Source organism: Mustela nigripes, chromosome 8 (genome assembly GCF_022355385.1).
Source record: "Mustela nigripes isolate SB6536 chromosome 8, MUSNIG.SB6536, whole genome shotgun sequence".
Taxonomy (NCBI): domain Eukaryota; kingdom Metazoa; phylum Chordata; class Mammalia; order Carnivora; family Mustelidae; genus Mustela; species Mustela nigripes.
Genome location: NC_081564.1, coordinates 71,239,820 through 71,265,479, shown reverse-complemented (window position 1 = coordinate 71,265,479; position 25,660 = coordinate 71,239,820). Strand labels below are relative to the sequence as shown.

Here is a 25,660-nt window from a genome sequence, read left to right as displayed (position 1 = left end):
ACTTAAAATATAAATAAGTAGGTTAAAAAGAATCTAGTCTTAAAAAAAAAAAATGATTAACCAAAAAAAGTATCTCTAATCCCACTCTCCAAATGAAATAGTCTTCTCCTTTGTGATTTCTTCTTTTGCTTCAAATCTCAGAGAGTAACTACATGATACTTTTAATACTTTTTCTTGTATGTAAGAGATAACAGTATCTTTAGAGATAATAGCATGAGAAAATTTGAGAGGACATTAGTGCTTATACTGGTATTTTCTCAATTTTGGTCTATATACAAGTATATTACAAACATGTAGGTATATATGTATAAAACAAATATCGGTACTGATAATAACTAAATTAAACTAAATGCTATATCATCTATCTTTTAAAATATGCTACTTGAAATAGAATTTTTGAAATAGGCTTCATTTTAATTTTTTTTAATCATGTAGCTAACAGTGTGGATTTTCCAGCATATCCTCCATCTTCAAGTTATGTCCGTGGTTATAACCATGCTTGCGGCTATATATGTTCCCCTCTGCAAGAGTAAGTGTTACTTGCATTTATTTATTTTAACAAGTTTTTTAGCTCAATTTGTTATTTCTAACTCATTGGTAGAAGTACATGCCAGCATATTCTGTTAGGAAAAAAAAATTTCCCCTAAATGCAATTTAAAAAATAATTTTTATAAGTATTTTCATCACCAGAATGGTTAATTCCCTACAAAGTATGATTTGAGGTCTCTGGGACTAGTCACACATACACATTCTCTCTATCCCCTCACCCCCAGTGAACCTTAACCTGATGGCTTTTATTTCTCCATTTGAGTTACTTCTGTGAATTTTTAAGGACTTTTTGTAAATTAAAAATACATATCCCTAGAATCATAATACACTCACATTTATCAGCAATGAATGCTTTACCTTAAATGAATTATTTCCAGTGGACTGCCTACAAATACCTACAATAGGTAAATTTGGAAAGAGCTAGAGAAATCAGAGGAGTCACTGCCCATCGGTGACCAGCCTAGGGATAAATGGTAACATAAAGTACATATATTTTGTAAATGTATGTACATTAATTCATACATTCCTTAAGTTTTAGTTTTTGCTAAATGATTTTATACAAATAATAGCTATTGGCACATAAAATCATATAAAATTTTATATTGGCCAGATATGAACCTCTCATTTGGAGGAGAAAAAAAAAATGTAAAGAAAGTAAAAATCAAACTACATTTTAGGCTGTATTCCTTAATGTTTTCTCTGTGAATAAGAGAACTGAAAGAAATTCACAATCACATACATTAATGGACAGGATCATTGATGCAGATGGTGACATTGGTGGTCTTTTTACACACCTGTCAATTTTGAATCTATGGTCAAGACTTTATTCTTCACAGCAGGAGAAAACAAAACAAGGGAAGGATTACTGCTTCAGGTCAGTTGGATAAATTAGTGGTTGGCAGGGACTGTAGCTGGAAAGCTACACATTCTGATGTGTTTCACAGGCTAAGTCCCCTTCTTGCATCTTGTCAACTTTCCCTTTCCACTGCAAAAAACATGGGGCAAAAGCTCTGAAGTGGATATCCCATCAAGGGTGGGAGCTCTGCCTAGCATGCTGTTAGAGGAAAAGATACAGTCTCATCCGTGGTCTCAGAGAAAGGTACTGACAAATATGATTCTCTTGTACCTTCTCTTTCCCTGCAGCACAATATTTTGGGCAGCCAACATTTGTAAACAAGTTATGTAGTAAACTTACAGAACTTATTATCAGTAGTAAAGGTACTGTTTAGTAAATACTGGAAAGGTTTTTGAAGCATGTAAAGCCCTAGCAAACTCAAATAGAGATTTAAGACCTTTTCAACAGCTAGTGAATATTCATAATCTAGCCACTTGAGGTGCTGTAAAAATAGTCTACACTCTCCATAGACAAGAGTATAGGAAAATGGACACATGGTTTGCTGGAGGAGTGATCTTCATATCCCTGCAAAAGAATTTTGTAAAACTGTACTGTGCCTTGCACATTTTTAAGTTGATATTAAAATTTTTCATAAGATTAAATTATGAGGGTGCAATTTTCAGCACTCTAAATATTGACACTCTAAAAAAAAGTGTTCTGCCATTCTTGTAAGCATACCCAATAAACTCTAAATACCATAATAACTAGAAACCTAGATAACTATCAATTTCAAAATACATACAACCTCAGTCAAAAATTTACATCAATTTCTCCTTCTTCCCACATTCTTTCTTTTTTCCTCATATAATTTAATCCTAATAGAATATATATTATTGAGTTCTCTTATTCTTTTATTAATCACCCTGTCATTTTTCTTTGAAAAAAATGTTTAATTTTAAAAATCCATTTTATTTCCTGTGACATTAAGTATCTTAATGTTACAAAATATATGTGTGTACTAGATTAAATTATTATTACATGATCAAAATAAAAAATATATTACCAAATGTGATGTGACTATTAAGTATAAAGGCAAAGTTATGGAAAACACATTTTTTATTATTAGCAAAACTTAGATAGCATTTACGTTGTGCCAGGAACTTTATAAACAATTTACATATATTGATTCATTTGGTCCTCCCAATAACCTCATAAAGTAGGTAGTACTACTATCTCCATTTTGCAGGAAAAAAAATGGAAGTCCAGAGAGATTAAGTAATTTTCTCGAGGTTAAACATAGGTAATAGTAAAGCTCAGCTTCAGACCAATGCAAACTGGTTCCAGAGTCCATGCTTCTAACAATTACAATTCATTTAATTGTGTATTAGTAATACTAATAAAATAAGATAGCTTGGGTGTGGTATAAAAATAATGAATCTTGGAACATTGAAAAAATAAAAACAAAACAAAAAAATGAGCTAGCACTTACTATTGTCTATTCCTACGTCACATTTCTATGAGTGTAAGCAGTAAGAAAATTTGTTTGCATAAATAAGTGGGTTAAAATGAAAAGAGTATAATTCCAGGACTTTCATTAAATGCTTTGAATTCTTTTGTGTTATATACCATAAAGTACATAGTGACCTATAATCAAAAAATATTTTTAATGACCTGTCAGCTGACAACCAAGTTAGATCCCTAAATTTTATTGAAAACAAAGAATTGACATGACTTGGTAAGGATTTGTTACCCAATCATTAGTCCTTCACTTTCTGTCGTTCATTTTTTTATATGTCAGAGTAAAACACCGTAGTATCATTTGGTACTCTTCAGGGAAGATGACGGTACCTTTGTTCTTTAAAACAACAGAAGGATGATGAACAGGCTAGTGGGAAAGAAGAAGCCTATATTTTCCATCAGAGATGGTCTCAGATCAGTTTAGGGAAGAGGTACATATGGAAGTTAGAGATTTGAAAATTTATTCCTTTAAACGTTATACATCCTCTTGTACCCTTTGGAAAGTCTTCACATACTCCAGTTTAAAGGTTACTGGGTTAGAATATAAAATACTACAGTCTTCCTAATGTCATTTGGAAAGAATATTTCAAAATGTTAAGTGCACGAAACCTTTGACCTAGAAATTCCATGTATTTGTAGAAGTGAAAATAGATATATTACAAAAATGTTTTATTTCAGCTTTATGTATAGTGGAGAAAAGTGAAGAAAAAACCCAAAAGATAATCAATAAAGGACTGATTACATAGAGAGTGAAATACTATATACACTCATAAAAAACAAACAGATACGTATGTATTAACAGAAAGAAGTGCATGATATCTTATTAAGAGGGAAAATAAAACTAGTTGCAGAAATATATTATCTCATTTTTGTAAGAACAAAAATATATGGGGTAGGTATACATATATATGTATGCTATCTTTGTATATACAGAGACAATCTAAAAAAACACAGTTAAAAGTATAAATAGTGACTAGCTCTGGGGAACAATAATTATGAAAGTTCTGTATTTAAATTTTTATAAGCAAACATTAATTTTGTAATTTGAAGAAGTTAACAAAATGACAAAAAGGAAAAGATGACTTAAGACTATAACGTATAAGCTGACTAAGTAGTTTTATGTAAAATGTCTAGGAGTGCCAATCACTCTGCTCTTTTTTGTATCCTTCCTCCCTCCCTTCAGTAACTGTCCTATCATAAGCACTTTGGAGGGAATCCATGGTGAATGAGACAAGAATCCTGCTTTCTGTCAACTTGTAAATTCAGTAGATAAATCTAAAAATCTCTATTTTTAACTCTTCCTTTGTTTACAGGAACCCAGCGCATTCCAAACTAGTGATGTTTATCCAGACAGAAATGAGAGGAAAATTGTCCCCATCAATAATTGAAGCAACCATGCCTTCCAACTTAGTAAGCTTCATCCTCAATGCAAAGGATGGAATAAAGGCCCTCAGATCTCCAGCAGGACGTGGATACCATCAGAGCGGTCACTCATCATTCCTAAAGAAGAAGTGAGGCCATAGAAAAGCACGTGTGGCAGTTACAGCAGTTTACTTCCAAGTCAGTATGCATAAATCCTGTTAAACTATTCTAAACAGTATCCTTGTACAAATTACAGAAGGTGCTTTGTGGAAATAAGAACTCATAGTTGTACAAGAGAACAGCATTAAATATAGTTTTTAATCTCATATAAGAATGATGTTCATAACAAGCGTTCTTTTTTTTCTTTTTTAAGATTTTATTTACTTATTTGACAGAGAGAGAGAGAGATCACAAGTAGGCAGAGAGGCAGGCAGAGGGAGAGGGGGAAGCAAGCTCCCTGCTGAGCAGAGAGTCTGATGCAGGGCTCTATCCCAGGACTCTGAGACCATGACCTGAGCTGAAGGTAGGGACTTAACCCACTGTGCCACCTAGGCGCCCCCATAACAAGTTTTCTTAATGTCCTTTTATCTATTGCTTTTTTCCCCTGGAAAATGCTCTGCAAAAAGAACAGTAAGAAAACATACACAGAAGTCAGCACTAATTAAAAATTAAAATATATTTTAAGTTGTTTTTTCTTTGCTTACTGCTTAAATTGATCAATGTAGGAACATGAACATAACACTTGAAAAGAATTCCAATAGAATGTATGAAGAATGATACCTGAAATTTAAAATTGAATGGGTCATGAATCAGTTTCTTATTCTGGCCAAGATGTAGTAATCCATTCTTCCCAAATCCTTCCTTTTTTTTTTTTAAAGATTTTTATTTATTTATTTGACAGTGAGTGAAGGAACACAAGCAGGGGGAGTGGGAGAAGTAGGCCTCCCGTAGAGCAAGGAGCCCAATGCGGGGCTCAGTCAGAGGACTCTGAGATCAGGACCTGAGCCGAAGGCAGCTGCCTAACGACTGAGCCACTCAGGTGACCCCAAATCCTTCCTCTTAAAACCAAAAGACTCTGCATGTAAGCATAGGAAGATTAAAGCATATATAAAAAGAAGAAGGCAAACTGCTTAAGGACCTTAGGACTTGAGGAATGACATAGCAGTCATTGTCAGGGTCTCCTTATTGCCTTCCATATATTCCAGACAGCAGTCCGGAACCACCACCAGGCAGGAATGACAACAAAAGCTTCAAGAAAAAGCCTGTTCCTCATAGCTATTCCTCACAGCTGTAAGAGTAGCTATGAACAAAAGGGTGGCCCAATGGAACAAGATCTACAGCAGCCAAACATCAACCTAAAAACTGCGCCCACTCCCTCTTTGATTTCATTCGGGCAAAGCAGAGAGATGATCTTACAGCCAGCTTGTTTCCACCCCACCGAAGCAGCTGGTGGTGCTCTGATAGAGTTGAGAAGTAGCACTTTGACACCCCTGCCAGGTGGTTTAGGCTGACCAAGCAGGGAGCTGATTTTCCATCTTCCTCCCAACAAAAGAAGGTAGTGTATCTCTCCTGGGTTAGTGTCAGTTTGGGTCCCGTGTCTTCTTAGCCAACTAGTACAAAGAAGTGTGGGTCATTCTTCACTTCATTGCCTTTCCCTGATCCCCAATGTCAACAGGACCCAGGATGCTGCACCTCTGTTCCCACCTGGTGTAGTCCAGTGTGTTGAACGATGGCCTCCAAAAGACACGTTCTTCAAATCCCTTCAAATCCCTGGAACCTTGAATGTGACCTTATTTGCAAAAAGGGTCTTTGCGGGCACCTAGAATGGAGGACCTAGAATGAGATCATACTGGATTATTTAAGTGGGTTCAAATCTAGTCATTAAGTGTCCTTTTAAGAGGCGCATAAGAAAGACAAGTGGTGGGGCGCCTGGGTGGCTCAGTGGGTTAAGGCCGCTGCCTTCGGCTCAGGTCGTGATCTCAGAGTCCTGGGATCGAGTCCCGCATCGGGCTCTCTGCTCAGCAGGAAGCCTGCTTCCCTCTCTCTCTGCCTGCCTCTCCATCTACTTGTGATTTCTCTCTGTCAAATAAATAAAAATAAAAATCTAAAAAAAAAAAAAGAAAGACAAGTGGTAGAGGCAGAAGAGAGTCTGAGATTGGAGCTTTGCAGCCACAAGCCAATCAACACTGAGAGCCACCGGAAGCTGGAAGAGGCGAGGAAGATTCTTGCCTAGAGCCTTCAGTGGAGGTTGTTGACGCTTTGATTTTAGACTTCTGGTCTCCAGACTATGAGAGAATAAATTTCTGGGTTTTTTAAGCCACCAAATTGGTGGTAATTTGTTACAGTAGCCAGTTACTTTAGTCAAAATTTAAAATGTATACTCTAGGAAGGACCCTGTGAGGTAAATGAAAAGACAGGCCACAGTCTGGAACAAAATATTTGCAAGGCATTTCTGTCAAGGACTTGTATCTAGAACATGTAAAGAACCTTCAAAACTCGAACTCAACAGTAAAAAAAATCCTATTAGAGGGACACCTGGGTGACATAGTCGGTTAAGTGCTTGACTCTTGATTTCAGCTTAGGTCATGATCTCAGGGTCACGAGATGGAGCTCCCCCATTGGGCTCCATGCTCAGTAGGGAGTCTGCTTGAGATTCTCTCTTTCCCCCTCAGTGGCCCCTCCCGCATCTCGAAAATAAATACATCTTTAAAATCTTACTAAAGAATGAACAAAAGAAATTTCAGTGAAGAGTACATGTAGATGGCATGTAAGTTCACAAAAAGATATCCAACATCACTGGCCATTAGGTAAATGCAAATAATAACCACATTGAGTTATCAATACACACTTGTCAGAATAGCTAAAATTGAAAAATAAAATAGGGATTATATCAAGTGTTACTAATGAGGTTGTAGAGAAACTGGATCACTAATACATTGCACGTGGAAATGAAAAATGTATAGCTACACTGAAAAAGACTATAGCAGTGTTTTACAAAATGAAACATTGCATTTACTATGCAACCCAACAGTAACATGCTTTATCCTGAGACACACAAATGCTCATATGAAAACCTGTACACAGGGGCACCTAGTGGTCCAGTCAGTTAAATGTCTGACTCTTGACTTTGGTTCAGGTCATGGTCTCAGGGCTATAAGATTGGGCCCCATGTCGGGATCCTTTTTAGGGAACCTGCTTGAGATTCTCTCTCCCTCTCTCCCTTCCCCTCCCCACCTCAGCTCTCACTCTCTCTCTTTCTAAAAACAAAAGCTATACACAAATATTCACAGCAGTTTCATTATAAATAGCCCCAAACAGGCCAAAAGTCACATATCCTTTAAGGGGTGAATAAACGGTAGTAATATGGATGACTCCTAAGCAATACAAAAGAACAATCTATTGATACAATTTAGATGGTCTCAAGGGAATATTGCTGAGTGAGAAAAGCCAATTTCAAAAGGTTAATTAGTATATTATTCCATTTATGACATTCTTGAGCTGACAAAATGATGGATATGGATAACAGAACTAGAGATTTGTTGGATCATGGAGGTGAGGTCAAGCAGGGTAGTGGCTGTGGCTTTGAAAGGGTAACAGGTGGGATCCTTGTGATAAACTTGTTCTGTGTGTTGACAGCGATGATGGTTGTATGAATCTACATGTGATAAAACTGCACAGAATTGAACACACGCACACATTCATGCACATACACATAAATGAGAGCACATAAAACTGGAAATATCTGATTAAAATCAGTGGATTTTACCAATGTGGATTTCCTAATTGTGATATTATACTATAGTTATGCAAGATATTACGATTGGGGGAAACTGGGTGAAGGAAATATGGCATCTCTCTGCATTATTTTTTTAACAACTACATGCAAATATACAACTATCTCAAAATTTAAAAATAGAAAAAAATGTAAAAACCTATCCAAACTTCCCCCAAATTGAATGGGTCATAAAATTATAAACTATAAGGCTATCTCATAGTATCATTTGTTTTTAAATTTTTGATTTTTAATCTATCACAGGTCTCATTTTTTTTTTTTTTTAGATTTTATTTATTTATTTGACAGAGAGAGATCACAAGTAGATGGAGAGGCAGGCAGAGAGAGAGAGAGAGAGAGGAGGAAGCAGGCTCCCCGCCGAGCAGAGAGCCCAATGCGGGACTCAATCCCAGGACCCTGAGATCATGACCTGAGCTGAAGGCAGCAGCTTAACCCACTGAGCCACCCAGGTGCCCCAAAGGTCTCATTTTTTTTTACCAATATAAAGTTGGTATGTTTACATTAGAAGTACTTGTTAAACACTCTTTTTTTTTTTAAGATTTTATTTATTTATTTGACAGAGAGAGAGAGATCACAAGTAAGCAGAGAGGCAGGCAGAGAAAAGGGGGAAGCAGGCTCCCTCCTGAGCAGAGAACCCAATGCGGGGCTCCATCCCAGGACCCCGAGATCATGACCTGAGCTGAAGACAGAGGCTTTAACCCACTGAACCACCCAGGTGCCCCTGTTTAACACTCTTTATAAGCAATTCCTCTAGTCGAGAGTTTCCAGTCTGGTTGTATGGAATGACTGTTAAGGAGATATTTAGCCCCATGAAAAAGTCTGGTTTTGTTTATAAATATTATATTACAAATGTCAAATACAGAGAGAGGTACACACCTTTTGGGGAGTTGTGGCTTGAACAGCTTCTGATATTTTACAGAAAATTGTGTCAAAATTCAAGTGTAAGAAGATGCAGAAATACCATTCTCATGAAGAATGATTAAATTTTTCATAGCAAAGTAACTCCTCTAATAATCAGTCACCTTCTAGCGTCAGAAGTCCTTCTAGCCTCCCTTGTGTGAGAAAGGATGCACGGAAACCTGGTGAGGAGGAGGACGGGAGGGCATAGTGGAAAGACTGGGAAGTGTGGAGAAAACCACTGTGATGTTGAAGAGCAGCTTACCTAAAGGAAGTCTCTGACCTCTGTCCCCAGTTCCTTGGATGATGGTCTCCCTAAAACTTGGCAGGTTCTGAGTATTTTTCCTTTCCTAACAAAGTTTTCAAAAGACATAAATATGCAATTATACTATGATTTAGAATGTGCCTTATTTTGTGAATATGCCACTTTTACTGTTTTCCAGTTTAGACTGTACTTTCAGAAGAATGTGAGCCTTTTAGCCATAAACACACAAATCACAAAATTACACATTTTAGTAAATTTTTCCAAGAAAGACAAATGATTTTTTTTTAAGATTTTATTTATTTATTTGACAGAGATTACAAGTAGGCAGAGAGGCAGGCAGAGAGAGAAAGGGGGAAGCAGGCTCCCTGCTGAGCAGAAAGCCCGATGTGGGACTCCATCCCAGGACCCTGGGATCATGACCTGAGCTGAAAGCAGAGGCTTTAACCCACTGAGCCACCCAGGCTGTTTCCCCATTACACAAACATAAAAATAATATATTTCTGAACTTGTACCCTATTTAAGGTAAAATGTAAATAATACCAAAGAAATAATACTAAGTACTATATCTTTGATTTCTTCTCCTTGTCCTGTCATTATCCCCATATATTATGGTGTTTTAACATCTTGATTTACCTCTAATAGGTAGGAATCTTAGAAGGTACCATCTGTAATAAAAAAAATTTCATGTAAAATTTGATGATAACACCATCATCCAAATAATATGAAAAATAAAAATAGTTTAGCAATTCTGCACTAATAAGTGTTAGTGAGGATGTGGAGAAAAGGGAAACCTTGTACACTGTTGATGGGAATGCCCACTGCTACAGCCACTATGGAAGATGTATGGAGCAGCCTCAAAAAATTAAAAATAAAACGATCATAAAATCTAGTATCTCTACTTCTAGATATTTTCCCCAAAGAAAATGAAAACACTAATTTGAAAAGATATATGCACCCTTTTGTTTGACTGCAGCATTATTTATAATAGCCAAGATATGGAAACAACCTAAATGTCCTTTGAGAGACAAATGGATAAAAAAAGATGTGGTATACACACACACACACACACACACACACACACACACACAGGGCTATGACTCAGCCAAAAGAAAAAAGGCATGAAATCCTCACTTTTGTAACATGGATGGACCTTGAGGGTATGCTAAGTGAAGTAAGTCAGACAAAGACAAATGCCATATGATTTCACTTACATGTAGAATCTAAGAAACAAAACAAATGAATGAACAAACAGATACATAGATACAGAGAACAAATTGATGGTTGCCAGAGCAGAGGGGATGGAGAAATGGACAAAATAGATGAAGGGAATTCAGAGGTATAATATCCCAATTATAAAATAAATAAGACATAGAGATGTAATGTACAGCAAGAAAATGTAGTCAATAATATTGTAACAACTTTGTATGGTGACAGATAGCAATTAGACTTACTGTGGTGACTTATTTCATAATGTATGTAAATATTAAATCACTGTTATACATCTAAAACTGATGCAGTATTATATATCAATTATTCTTCAATAATAAAAAATAAATGTTGGCCAGTTCCTATTATCACCATCTTAAATGAAATGGGATCTAATGATAAATCTAAGGTTTTATCCAAAAATAATTACAATTTTGTTTAAAGAACTTAGAAGCCAACACTTTAAAGTTTGAGAGAGTACAGGGGAAAATAATTTCTCAGTATTGTCAGCTACTAGATTATACCTGCAGACACTACATATTTGATAGTATAAAACACATAAGATTAAGTGGCAGTCTACAATAATCACTGTAATAAATTTTATCCTCCATTTAAAGTTTGTTTTGGGATTTAATAGGTCAGAAGAAAATATGTTTTCACTACCACTTTTTTCACTAACACTTTCTGTGTATACTCTGTGCTGAAGAGGATTCATCAAGTATATTATAGTCAATTAATATACCAGTTACCACAGTAATAATGTATAATAGACAATCACAAAACCTTAGGGGCATATAACCGTCACCTTTATCTGTTAAGTCTGTGGGTAATTTAGGCTGGGGTCAGGGGGGCTCCTTTTCATGTCCAATAATTGGCTCTTAGTCGTCTGAAAAAGGATGGGCAACCGGAGAGCCTGGGCTGTGCTTCACCTCATCCTCCCCCAGCCTAGCCCAGGGATGTTCTAATGATGAAGGCAAAGGGAAGAAGTGGAAACATTGTATTTTTTCAAGTCTAACATCCCTTTGGCAAAGCAAGTCACATGGCCAGACTTGTAATAAATAAGCAAAAAAAATCAAATCTGTCCTTTTAGTGAAACTGTAGAGTCATATGGTAACAGAGTATGAATACGAGAGGTGGAGAAGTGAGACCATTAATACAACTGTCCCAGGATGGTTCACTCACTCTCTGGCCATAATCATATCCCTTCCACATGCACAATATATTCACTGTGCTTATTCCAAAGTTCCCATAAAATCACAGCATCAGCCCTCAAATCTAGGATTTCGTGATATATGTCAGGCCCAGATGCAGCTCCTCTTGCCAAGTAACCTGCCCCTCTGCACGTGCGCGCGCAGACGCGCACACACACACACAATATATATATATATATAATAATTAGAATAACCGCAATAAGTAAATAGTTCACTGGAAAGGGGAAAGCAAGGGAAGCATATCGTCGCTGCTAGTTCCTCACAGTTCTGATACCCTACTGGGCCTACTTCTCTGGCAATGGGGAAATGTTTCCTGATTGGAGCCCAATCTCTAATTGCACTCTGGGAGTTGCCCCCTTACTCACTGCTCCCCACAGTTTGGCTATACTATCTGAGACTGCCTTCTTTTTCCATCACCCTCCTTTATTCTTTGAAGAAATGATCTTTATTAGCAACTTAGTAACTTTCTCAAGCTGCTTCCTGCCAAAGAAAGTCAAGGGCCAAGAGACATTTTTAGAGCGCAATCATCTTTTAGTTTAGCCCAAGCAGTTGTTGTTTTTGCTAGTACAACATTCTTTAAGACTTTTGAGCTTTCTTGTCTGGAAAGCCATACCTGTAATTGGTATCAACATAGCGTCTTTAGATTTTCTTATTGCTCTTTTTGTATCAGGCTCTGTGGGATGACACCTTTAGGCTTTTGTCCACCTGAGATCTCCTCAGTACCACCTTAACTTAGCAGTCTTTTTCTTTTCTTTTCTTTTCTTTTCTTTTCTTTTTTTTTTTTTTTTAAAGATTTTATTTATTTGACAGAGAGAGATCACAAGTAGGCAGAGAGGCAGGCAGAGAGAGAGGAGGAAGCAGGCACCCTGCTGAGCAGAGAGCCCAATGTGGGACTCGATCCCAGGACCCTGAGATCATGACCTGAGCCGAAGGCAGCGGCTTAACCCACTGAGCCACCCAGGCGCCCCTTAACTTAGCAGTCTTATCAAAATATCTGATAGACCCAATTTGATGTTGGATGTAAGCCCATGTCTTAATTTGAGACTTTGCTGAGTTGGCTGGAGATAAGACAACAGTTTCATTTTCCAGTTTAGTAGCTCTGGCTCTCTATGTAATATAACCTTTAACTTCTACTTTTGCTTGCAACCTAACCGGCCGCTTCCTCTCTTCCTCCCTTCCTAGCTCAACTTGCTTGTAGTAGTACGTTAGCCCTTGCAACCTAAAACCACCAGGTGGCACTTTCTTCACCTTGCCTGGAGACATCCTTGCCTAAAGCCAAAAAGTTCATTTGGTTTATTTTGTTTTCTAAGATAGGACTAACAGCTGTCTTACCATATGCATGGTTACAGCTTCTTCTTTTTTTTTTCTTAAAGATTTTATTTTATTTATTTGACAGATCACAAGTAGGCAGAGAAGCAGGCAGAGAGAGAGGGAGAAGCAGGCTCCCCTCCGAGCGGAGAACCTGATGCGGGGCTCTATCCCAGGACCCCGGGATCATGACCCGAGCCGAAAGCAGAGGCCTCAACCCCCTGAGCCACCCAGGCGCCCCATCATTACATCTTCTTAAGAAAGGAGTTTCCTCACCATTATTCCAGCCTCAGCAGTTTTCTCACCTTGTCACCATCCAACAGCCAATAGCATAGACTTCAGGTTTTTGTTGTACAGCTCCCCGACTTCAGTCCCAATTTGGGTAGCTGTAATCGATTACCCAAATAATACCACAACACAAATAACCACATATTTCTTTGTTGACTCAAAAAGAATATATGTTCATCACAGTTACTGAGTACATGTACTCTCTCTATCCGTATTAACTCAATCTTTTAAAATGTTTATTATTGAAGTACTGTTTACATACACGGCTATATGTTTCAGGTATCCAATAGAGTGATTCAACAATTCTATACATTACTCAGTGCTCACCATAAGTGTAGTCACCATCTGTCACCATATATTATTACAATATTATTGACTATACTGCCTGTGCTGTACATTTCCTCCCTGTGACTTATAACTGGCAATTTGTACGTCTTAACCACCCCCCCTTCACCTATTTCACTTATTCTCCAAATCCCTCCCCTCTGGCAACCACCAGTTTGTTCTCTGTCAGTCTGTTTTCTTCGTTTGTTTTGCTTTTTTAGGTTCCACTGTAAATGAAATCATATGGTACCAGTTTTTCTCTGCTTGACTTACTTCACTGAGCATAATACCCTCTAGGTCTGTCCATGTTTTCACAAATGGCAAGATTTAGTGCTTTTTTATGGCTGAGTAATAATTCAATATGCATACTGTATACCTACACACACACAAACACACATACGTCTTCTAATTTTTAACCTCTTTCCCTAGTCAATAAGTTGAAAATTATTTTGTTTTGGTTTTTTTTTTAGGATTTTATTTATTTGACAGAGAGAAAGAGATCACAAGCAGGCAGTCAGGCAGAGAGAGGGGGAAGCAGTCTCCCCACTGAGCAGAGAGCCCAATGGGGCACTCAATCCCAGGACCCTGAGATGAGGATCTGAGCCCAAGGCAGAGACTTAACCCACTGAGCCACCCAGGCACACCTGAAAATTGTTTTCTACATAAAATGGTTTTCATACTCCTCATTTACTGCAACATTTTACTTTGCAATAACAATTACAAATTTATACTCTGATGGAATTACAAGAGGAAGCTCATGAGATTTTATTTGGTTGTATCTGGAAAGCTTACTTATATTTGAAATTGAACATTCAGATACTAATAATAAATCTAAACATGATGACCTTATTTTTATGACTAGAATCATTTACAATGATTAAATATGACGACAACCTATATAATCATATGGTAACTTTATACACAATTGCAGTAGAGCAACAAATGATGCTAAAGCAGTTGATTATTCAACTGCCCAAAAACCAAATAACTGAATTTGGCCGAATACCAAGCCTAAAGCTAAATTCTTGTATCCCTAGTTAAATAATACAAGATACTGGGAGTATCTGGCTCCCCATTCTTTTTACTGCTAGGGTATTATATCAAAAAAGTTGATGACAGTTAACTAGAATACCATATATAATCTGGCTAAGTGTAAAGATTAAATATTCTATCAACTTCTCAGGTTTTTCTACTTCAGTATATCTGTAGCCACACAGTTTGGTTTAGATAAGTCAACTGCAGGCTGAATTTTATCACAGTACGGGTTTGTAGTATGATATTTAAAAAATTGCCAGGGACACCTGGGTGGCTCAGTGGATTAAGCCGCTGCCGTTGGCTCAGGTCATGATCTCAGGGTCCTGGGATCGAGCCCCATATCTGCCTCAGCATCCCTGCTGAGCAGAGAGCCTGCTTACCCCTCTCTCTCTGCCTGACTCTCTGCCTACTTGTGATCTCTCTCTGTCAAATAAATAAAATTTTTTAAAAAATTGCCACTATGACACAAACATATTGTAGTAACCACTTCAAAATTCAATAAAATTCAATAGTGTGTATAATTATTATATATAATATACATATATGTATATATAATTTATATAATTTATTATATAATACAATTATATATTCCATAGTAATTATATAATTTTATATATGAATTACTATTTATATATATATATATATATATGCACATGAACACACAGACACACACACACACATAACTGACAGATCCTGTGTATTGGCTTGCTCATCTTTATTCTACCTCCCTTCTAATCCAAGAGGATGGAATGCTAAAAAAAGCATGCATCCCAGGAGCTGACTGCACCTAGACTTTAGTAGCAAATTAGGTTACATCCATTGGATGAAGTCGTGAGAGTTGAGTGAGGCAGAGGCCATTTTTCCTATTTTTTTTTGTTTCTGCTGGCCACCAAGGATAAGGACAAGGACAAGTGAGGCTTTTCTTCTGTGTTCTAGTGTCCACCTGCCAGATTCTTCGGTGCCAAAAGGTGGGTGTGTCAATGACAGAGGCAGCAGCATCTTCTTGATTTCTTGTTCCCGATTACTGGGACACAATTGTAGGTAACCATTCTCCAGCCTTCCAGATGTCAAGCAGTGGCAGTGGTGGCAGCCTATTAATTTCAGCTCCCTGAATTCATAGTTTCACCAGTGGCTTCAAGTAAGACATCTTACCTGGTGGACTGGTTCTGTCTGGCTCTCAGATGAGTTTCTAGAGGCCAACCCCAGAATCCACTCCTTCAGCAATGCAATGATTTTGTAAGCGTCTAATATACTACATTAAATCTTCTTGCCTAAAATATCTACAGAAGTTCCATCTTCCTGACCAAAATCACATCTGAAAGAAGTTTACAGTTTCCTCAAAATATTTTAGCATATTTAAAAAATATTTTTTCAGTATCTTAAATTTAATATATAATAAATACAATTTAAGAAAGAAAGGATACCCAAATATCACCAGATTATGAGAGGCTCACCTTTACATATCAAAAGCAGAGCTCTTTGTAAGACATTTTTGTTAATGTCAATCAACTTTATAGGAGAACAAGGGGGATTATATCTCATTATATATGGGAATTATATCTCTTTGTTTAAAAAAAAAAAGACAGTACAGGTAATACAGTGAGATAACAAATGAGAGTGAATTTCACACAACTCATTCATTTATTTATAAGTGGAAAGAGTATACAAAAGAGAGACCTGTGGTAAACAAGAAAACAAAATAAATCAATCTAAGTTTATAGACAAAGGACAAAACCTTGGGCCCATCCAAGGCAGGTAACTGGGATGAGATGGGCCGGGAACCTAAGAGGACTATCCGCTCAGTAAAACCATGAATTGGAAAAAAAATATTCCAAACATAAAATAAAAGACAAATGAATGCGTTTAGGGGAAAAGGCAAAAATATCCCCTGCAAAACCATGCCCACAGTCTGTCCAGATCTAGGGTTTAACTGTACAGATGAGAAATTAAAATGGTCCAAGGTTATGGTTTCTCAAAGGGCTGGCAGAAGCAAGTACAAATATTTTTTGGAGGGACACACTGGCCTTTTAGGAGTTCCACAAATAAAGCCCAACAAGTGTGAGCCCACAATCCAAAATCATAGAATACCTGAGAAAAAAGACAAGCATGAATAGGTTGCCAGGAGAAACAATAAATAAGACAAAGAATTAGTCTTCCACCAAAGAATTCAAACATTTGTACTACCTAATAGAGAATTAACATGGCTATGTTTAAAATAAGTAAAATAAAGACAAGACTAATAAGCTGATTTAATACAGAGCATAAGAAAAGGTTCAAGTAGTTTTTAAGAAAATGAAATAGAACTTTGTATCATTCTAGGAACAATACAGAAAAGAAACAATCTAGGTATTTTAAGTAGAAAAGGATGGATTTAAAACAGCTAAATTGGTACCGAGAACATTGTTGGATGGGCAGGTTCTTGGCCAAGGAATGTCTCCTAGAATACTAAGGAGGCATCTTGCCAGAAGAGCTACTACTTCTACGTCTACACTGGAAGTATCATGTGCAAGAACATATATTACAGCTGTAATTCAGACATCAAGAAATCATTAGTTTTACTTCCGCAAATGCTTCCTGATATCTATGAACTGGTAACTGGGCACTGGAACAAAGATTCCAGTCACCATCTCCATAAAAATTCCATCTCCAGAAAACTAGAGAACAGACTGAGCAATATCATTATAAAAATGACTCATGTTTGCAAAGCCTTGTCAGCAGAAAATATTCAAAATAGACAGGACTCCATCTCACCCTCACCATGTAAATTTTGTCACAGTTTTCACCTTTCAAAAATCGTGAGATTACATCTAACTGATAAAATCAATTTTTCCCCAAAGGAGTCATGCTGTATTAACAATATGATGCATTGGGTAAAGAGGAGTAGGTAAAAAGTAACTGAAAATTATATCCTGATATTGTCTTAATTCCAACAGAGAACTGGAGGTTTATTCTGTAAAACAGATGTTCTCTTGAACTGGACAATGCCTAGTTGAGAACCTAGGAAGTATACAAAGAACAGGATTAAATAATCCTATGTAGACTGAATGCTGAAATTTTCAGTTCATCCTCCCCAACTTTGTTCCTATAACACAGGCAGCCAGGCAGCCTTAAACTAAGCAGGATACCTTAAGTATCATCTTTGAGAAACATAACCCAGCCCCAAAGGAAAGATCTAGTGATACTGACATCAAGAGTTCCCCCCAAAAATGGCCCAGACAGATCATCCTGCATGGAACTCAAAGTCGATGAAGTCCTATCAAAACTAGCAGAGCTTCCCTTAGGCTTTTAGTCCTGTACACTTAATCAACAAAATCCACTTCAAGAGAGATTAGGTAGTAAAACAAAATCTTGGAAAGCTCTATCAGTAACAACTTTAGAGAGATAAGAAGATACTGTATCCAAGAAACAAAAACAGGAGACTATAGAAAGGAACATTTAGAGAATGTGAAATTACTCTCAAAAAAAAAAAAATATATATATATATATATAAAAACAGCAGAAATGAAATGAAAAGTCTGCAAATGAGGCCTGACAACTGCCTTAGCTTACTTTTCTAAAGTAGTTTCCAAGGTGGAGTCCTGGAAGGGGGATGTCAGAGATCCTAGCAGTCTCCTGTGAGCTGGGAAGACAAAGTTAGGAGTCTAGAGGCACCAAGGTGACTAGAGTTAATAAAGCAGAGTACTGGCAAGAGCTGCACAGAATACCTCTTGAGTCTTCGATTATACTGATTAGTATATGCATATGAAGAAACTACCCAATGCTGGGAAAGGAACCACCTGAAAAAAGCAGAGGAAGCTATTTCCTGAACCGACACAGGATCAGAAATATTTTATGTTATGACAAGTCAGAGCAAAAAACCTCCTCACAAATCCAAATTTGATGAAAACTATAAACTAACAGATTCCAGAAACTTGACAAATATTTAGCACAACAAACATAAATAAAACTATACCAAAGAATATCACAATCAAATATCTTAAAACCAGTAATAAAGAGAAAATCTTAAAGGCCACCAGACCCCTTCCTTCTCCCATTAAAAAAACACATACAATTTTGGGCGCCTGGGTGGCTCAGTGGGTTAAGCCGCTGCCTTCGGCTCAGGTCATGATCTCAGGGTCCTGGGATCGAGTCCCGCATCGGGCTCTCTGCTCGGCAGGGAGCCTGCTTCTCTCTCTCTCTCTCTCTGCCTACTTGTAATCTCTCTCTGTCAAATAAATAAAATCTTTAAAAAAAAAAAAAAAAACACATACAATTTAGAATTCTACACCCAGCAAAATTATCTTCAAAAAAAATAAAGGTAGGGGCGCCTGGGTGGCTCAGTGGGTTAAGCCTCTGCTTTTGGCTCAAGTCATGATCCCAGGGTCCTGGGATTGAGTCCCACATCAGGCTCTCTGCTCAGAAGGGAGCCTGCTTCCCCCCGTCTCTCTGCCTGCCTTCTGCCTTGTGATCTCTCTCTGTCAAATAAATAAAATCTTTAAAAAAATAAAAAAGGTAAAATAAAGACAAAAGAAAAACATAAGTCATAGGAATGCTGAAAGAATTCATGTCCAGCAAACTTGCATTAGAAAAATATGTTAAAGAAAGTCTAATAGGGAGGGAAAAAAAGATAGCAGATGAAAGTATGGATCTACACAAGAAAATGAGGAGCACCAGAAATGTGGGTATATGTAACAGCATTTCCCCCCTATTTTTATTTTTATTTTTTTTTTTTAAAGATTTTATTTATTTATTTGAGAGAGAGATCACAAGCAGGCAGAGAGGCAGGCAGAGAGAGAGGAAGGGAAGCAGGCCCCCTGCTGAGCAGAGAGCCCGATGTGGGACTCGACCCTAGGACCCTGAGATCATGACCTGAGCTGAAGGTAGTGGCTTAACCCACTGAGCCACCCAGGCGCCCTCCCCCCTATTTTTAAATCTTTTTAAAATTTGATTGTATAGGGGTGCCTCAGTTGGTTACTCCAAGTGTCTGACTCTTGGTTTCAGCTCAGGTCATGAAGTTAAGACTGTGAGACTAGCTCCATTGTGGATTCCATGGTCAGTGTCAAGTCTACTTAAGATTCTCTCCCTTCCCTACTCTCTCCCTCTCTGTCCCTCTTCCCTCTCTCCACCCACACACATGCTCTCTCTCTAAGACAAAGAAATATAATCTTTAAAATTTGATAGTATAAGGCAAAAATACAAATAATAAAAATATATATTATGGGGTTACAATGTGTGGAGGAGTAAAATGTATGGTAACAATAGCACAAAGGCCAGTTGGGGAGAAATGGAAGTATATTGGTGTAAGTCCCCTAAACATAAGGTAGTAGTTAGAGATCTATAATATCCACACTAAAGCAACCACTAAGATGGCAAAGGTAACAAGCCAATTAAGGAGATAAAAGAATGATTAAAAAAATAATAATCCCAGTAAAACCCTAAAGAAGAAAATAGAAAAGGAGAACAAAGAACAAATGGAGAAAAATAGAAAATAAATAGCAGACTGGTAGATTTTTTTTTTTTTAAGATTTTATTTAGTTATTTGACAGACAGAGATCACAAGCAGGCAGAGAGGCAGGCAGAGAGAGAGAGAGGAGGAAGCAGGCTCCCCGCGGAGCAGAGAGCCCAATGTGGGGCTCCATCCCAGGACCCCGGGATCATGACCCGAGCCGAAGGCAGAGGCTTTAACCCACTGAGCCACCGAGGTGCCCCAGCAGACTGGTAGATTTAAACAAAATTATATTGGTCACCATGTTAAATAGTCAAAAACTTCAATTAAAAGGCAAAGATATCAGACTGAATGACAAAGCAATACCCAACTGTCTGTTGTATAATCCCTTAAAATATAATTTTTTAAAACACTTTATTTTTTATTAACATATAATGTATTATTTGCCCCAGGGGTACAGGTGTATGAATCATCAGGCTTCACATTTCACAGCAGTCACCATAGCACGTACCCTCCCCAATATCCATAACCCAGCCACCCTACCCCCCCAACCCTGTTTGTTTTGTGAGATTGAGTCTCTTATGTAAAACTTCATTTTTTACATAAACATACAAATACCTTAAAAGCCTAGGAAAAGACACCAGTCTGACATTACTTTTTTAAAAAGCTATAGTGGCTCTTACAAAGAAACTGGTTTTTAGAGCAAAGAATTTATCAGGTTTAAAGGTCATTTCAGAATGATAAAGGGGCATTTCCTCAAAACATAATAGCCCTGAACGTGTCTTCAAATAACAAGAAGCAAAATTGATTAAAAAAATGCAAGGAGAAAAAAGATACATTTATAATTATAGTTGGAGATTTAAATACTCTTTTCTCAATAATTAATGCACAAAAATATCCGTAAGGATACAGAAGACTTGAACACTAACTAAATAAAACTAATTGACATTTATACAATATTCCATCCAACAGCAAAGCACACATTCAAATGTACACAGAACACTTACTAAGGTAGGGCACATTTGGGGTCATAAAACATCTCAAGACTTATTTCCAAATATTCTGCAGTAGAATTTATCTGGTCTTGTCCAGGGTTCCTGGACATGGAGCTCCTAAAGCCCTTAGAATTTCCCAAATAATGTATCTTTTTTATTCATCATGGTATACGCGAATGAGGTGACTCACTGGGGGGGCCCTAGACAGTTTATGCCACATGATTAGAATGTTGAGACCTTGAGCCATCCTGACATCCTGGGAGGGTATGAGCCCAGACGAATTGGAGACTGAGTTTAACCACAAGGTCAATGATTTACTAAACCCTCCCAACATGATAAAACGCTAAGAAAAACTCTGGACTTCCTTAGATCTTGAAAGTTCTCATTACAAGGAAAAAATTTTGTAACTATGAATGTGGTAGATGCTAGACTTACTGTGGTGATCATTCTGCAATATATACAAATACCAAATAATTGTACTGCACCCCTGAAACAACATGCCAATTAGATGTAAATTTAATAAGAAAACAACAGTTAGGTAGGATGCATTGGAAAGCTACTCAGAGAGCTCAAAGCTCTCTGCAGAAAGGAGGGGGAAGGGACAAAAGCAGGGAAGGAGTATGTTTTGTTTTGCAGAACCAACAGTTCCAGCCAAGTTTAAGCTGGAGTAGGTGTTTCACCAGACAGCCCCTTGCTAGGTGTGTCTCACTTGTGATCTCCGTATCTGAGCTAGTTTGCGCTGGACTGGAGCTGAAGACCAGGGCAGAAGCCTCCCTGAGTTGTCCTAAAGTTACCTTTAGTTCATTATAATACTAAGATCTCCTTCTATAGGTGGAGTTTCTGCCATTTTTGGAACATATGATGTATGCACTAGCCCCTGGACGTGCTAAGCATGAGCAATTGAACCAACAGTGCCTGCGCAAGCTCCCTGCTCCCGCCCTTACACTGAATAAACGCTTCCTGCACTAACAGCATGGTGAGACAGTTCTTCGTGAGCTACTTCCCTGTCTTCTTACATGTAACAAGCAATAAAAAGTTCTTTGCTTTTATCATTTCCTCAGGTTGTGTTCAAAGTGATGTTCAACCCCCAACAGTGAACCCCTTAAGTTCAGTTACATAACCAAAAACAAACAAAAACCTCTGGAATTCCCGATCACTTGGAATGTTTTATTTCTTGACCTAGTTACATAATTTTTGCTTATGATTACCCATTAACTTACTTACGCACTTTTCTGCATAAAAACTTCACAATAAAATATTTTTAAATATTGAAATTAACCCAGATTTGATGAAGGCATACACCTGCAGATTCAGGAAGTACCTAAATCCCAACCATCATAAGAACAAATACGTAGCTAGACATGTAATAAAAACTGCAGCTCTCCAAAGATAACAGTGAATATCTTAAAACAGTCCAAAGACGTCAGCTCAAAAATCGCAGTTTTGAAGACATAGTTCCAGAAAGTGAATTCTACTTGGAAGGAATGAATATATGAGATGCAAGTAAAAAAGGTGAGCAGAAAAAAAAGATAATCATGTTCACAAACCTAAACATTAACTCTATAAAATACTAATAAATCCAATTGGAGGTTAATAAAGAACTAGAGGAATTAAAATTAACATATTTTAACATCTTTATCTTGTTTGGGAGAAGGTACATCTATTTACCATTTTTGGATGTTAGGCATGTTCAATTTTTAAGGGTAATCAAGAGTACTTAGAATGTCTACATCTCAAATCAGTCAAGGGAAAATTTATTGAAAAAATTCAAGTAATCTAAAACCAAGATAAGAAAAAGGGTGGGAAAGAATCATAGCATAGAAAGAGAGAAAAACAGGAAGCACAAATAATATGGAAAAAATAAATCCAAACAGATTTGCGCTTCTGCACTATGGTGGGACAAATACTCTTATTAAGAGTTCCTTCAATACAAAATACTAGATTCCAGAGAAAAGACTTTTTAATTCATTGTGGGTTGAACTATATAAGGGAAATCTCCAGGCCCCAATCCCCTACAGTCACGGGGGGAAAAAATTGAGCTGAAACAAAAGCAGGAAAGGAACAGGAAGCATCAGGCAAAAAGCAAACTTGAAAGATGGGGTTCTCCCTGACAGCATATGCCTGCAATAAACATTTGGAGACAAAACCTTAGGACAGTAGCAAGGTCAGGGAGCTGAGAATAAGACAAACTAAAACAACTGCATTCAGCAAGGACCTTCAGGGGCTACAGTGATACCAAATGGGTTCATGCTGACTCACTGGAAGCAAATGCAAATCCTATCTGGAGGGAAGCACCGCACAGTTTTAGTCCTTCATCTTCCCACAGACTAAGCTCGGCCACAGACTCAAGGAAACAGGCTAATCAACAGGTACACAACAATATCCAAAAACTCAGACTTAAAAAAAGATTTAAAATATTGAAATTATCAAAAATAGAATATAAAATAGTTATATGAGTTTTTAAAAATTAGAAAGACTTATAAAAGGCTATAATGAATAAATGGGAAGATTAGAAAAAGAATCAGATGAAAAATATAATTATTAAAATTAAAACCATCATTAGTATTTTATTTATTTTTTTTTTAAAGATTTTATTTATTTATTTGACAGAGGGAGATCACAAGTAGGCAGAGAGGCAGGCAGAGAGAGAGAGGAGGAAGCAGGCTCCCCACTGAGCAGAGAGCCCGATGCGGGACTCGATCCCAGGACCCTGAGATCATGACCTGAGCCGAAGGCAGCGGCTTAACCCACTGAGCCACCCAGGCGCCCAGTATTTTATTTTATTTTTTTAAGATTTTTTTCTTTATTTATCTGACAGAGATCACAAGTAGGCAGAGAGGCAGGCAGAGAGAGAGGAAGCAGGCTCCCTGCAGAGCAGAGAGCCCGATGTGGGGCTCGATCCCAGGACCCTGGGATCATGACCTGAGCCGAAAGCAGAGGCTTTAACCCACTGAGCCACCCAGGTGCCCCCCATCATTAGTATTTTAAACAGTAGACCAGATAATGCTGAAAAACAAGCTAATGAATGAGAGAGCTGATGAGATTAACCAAAATGCAGCAGATAAACAAGATGACAAAAACTGTGAGATTAAGGGTCATGAAGGATGTAATAAGAAGTCCATCATTTGTGCAATCCTAGTGGCCAAATGTTTTACAGAAATAACGTGAATTGAAAGAAACAGGAGCCAGCATATACTGAGGATAAAAAGGAAATACACATCTGCAAACATTAGAGTAAATCTGTAGAACACCATAGAAAAAAAAAAACAAGGATTAAAAGGATATGGAAATATAGACTAAAAAGTCAGAGTGCAGAGGCACGAAGATGTTGAAAGGCTAAGTTAAAGCCACAGAATAAGTAACAAGGCTGTGATAATATCCACCGCATGCTCACTTCAAAAAATGTACTTTTAACTACTATTTTATTCCCTTTTTAAACTGGCCAAAACTGTTGAGTACACCAGAGCCTACTGCAGTGCCTTACTCTTAACCTTTTTTTAAAACCTTTCTAGCTGTTTAATAATTTCTGGCTGAAATAATACAAGGATTATTAGAAAATTTTAAAAAATGTATTATCTAAAAAAATAATATATCCTTTTTACCAGCTTAACAACCTTACCAGTATACTACCTGTAGAAAATTCCATACTCCTTGATCCAGGGTACTAAATATTTGCATATGAATCAGTTTTGATGTTCTTGCTCTAAGTTATTGTTTTTGATAACACCAAACTCTTAAAATCCTCAGGAAATTGAAAATTTCAAGAAATCTAAAACTAAGTTAAAACTTCTTACCTAAAAGAAAGTATCTTTTCATTACTTTTTTTTTTTTTTAATTTTATTTATTTATTTGACAGAGATCACAAGTAGGAAGAGAGGCAAGCAGAGAGGGGGGCTGGGAGCAGGCTCCAGGGAGCCTGATGCAGGGCTCAATCCCAGGACCCCAGGATCATAACCTGAGCAGAAGGCAGAGGCTTTAATTTAACCCACAGAGCCACCCAGAAACCCCTTTCCATTACTCTTTATTCACATTTGTATACCTTATTTTTATTATCTTTTCTTTAGATTGTATCTGCAAAGGTTATAAACTTGAGAACAGGACTCTTCTGAATCAGTACTGTGGTATACTTCGATGTGTTCTAGAAATTTACATCTTAAAAATTGTAAGATGTCCACAATCTTATTCCCAATTTTTAACCTTGCAGGCAAAAGGGGAAGGCAATTAACAATGGGAAAAAGAGAACACCTATCGATGTAGTAATTTTGTATATTTGTTGTGGATATGATATCCTTAATCTGATCTCCCAAAATAAGAAGATACAAAAACATCTAATCATTACTTTAAAACCCTACAAAGACTAGCCAGAAGGAAATGGGACTTTTCCCATTATCCAGCATCTTTTTAAAATATATATATTTATTTATTTGACAGAGATAGAGACAGAGCACAAGTAGGCAGAGCAGCAGGGAGAAACAGGCTCTCTGCTGAGCAAAGAGCCCCATGCAGGGTTTGAGCCCAGGACTCTGGGACCATGACCTGAGCCGCTTAACCAACTGAGCCACCTGGGCACCCAATTACCCAGCCTTCTTAAAAACCTATTACGTTGCCTTTCTAGTGTCCATCCTTCCCTTAATCTACCTAGATGGAGA

The 25,660-nt window shown here is 37.4% G+C and overlaps 1 protein-coding gene across 2 annotated transcripts in view; it reads left to right on the top strand.

The window, feature by feature from the left end:
* Positions 1-23,397, top strand: part of STARD6 (StAR related lipid transfer domain containing 6) — a 38,012-nt gene extending 14,615 nt beyond the window's left edge. The window contains exons 7-9 of one of the 2 annotated variants that reach the window (XM_059409703.1): positions 436-529; positions 4,216-4,462; positions 21,843-23,397. In XM_059409703.1, coding sequence (XP_059265686.1) covers positions 436-529; positions 4,216-4,417 — 296 coding nt within the window. In that variant the 3' untranslated portion in view covers positions 4,418-4,462; positions 21,843-23,397. Of the gene's footprint in view, positions 1-435; positions 530-4,215; positions 10,773-21,842 lie in introns of those variants that run through there. The other variant, XM_059409702.1, reaches the window with a different exon arrangement.
* The last annotated feature ends 2,263 nt before the right edge of the window (positions 23,398-25,660 follow it).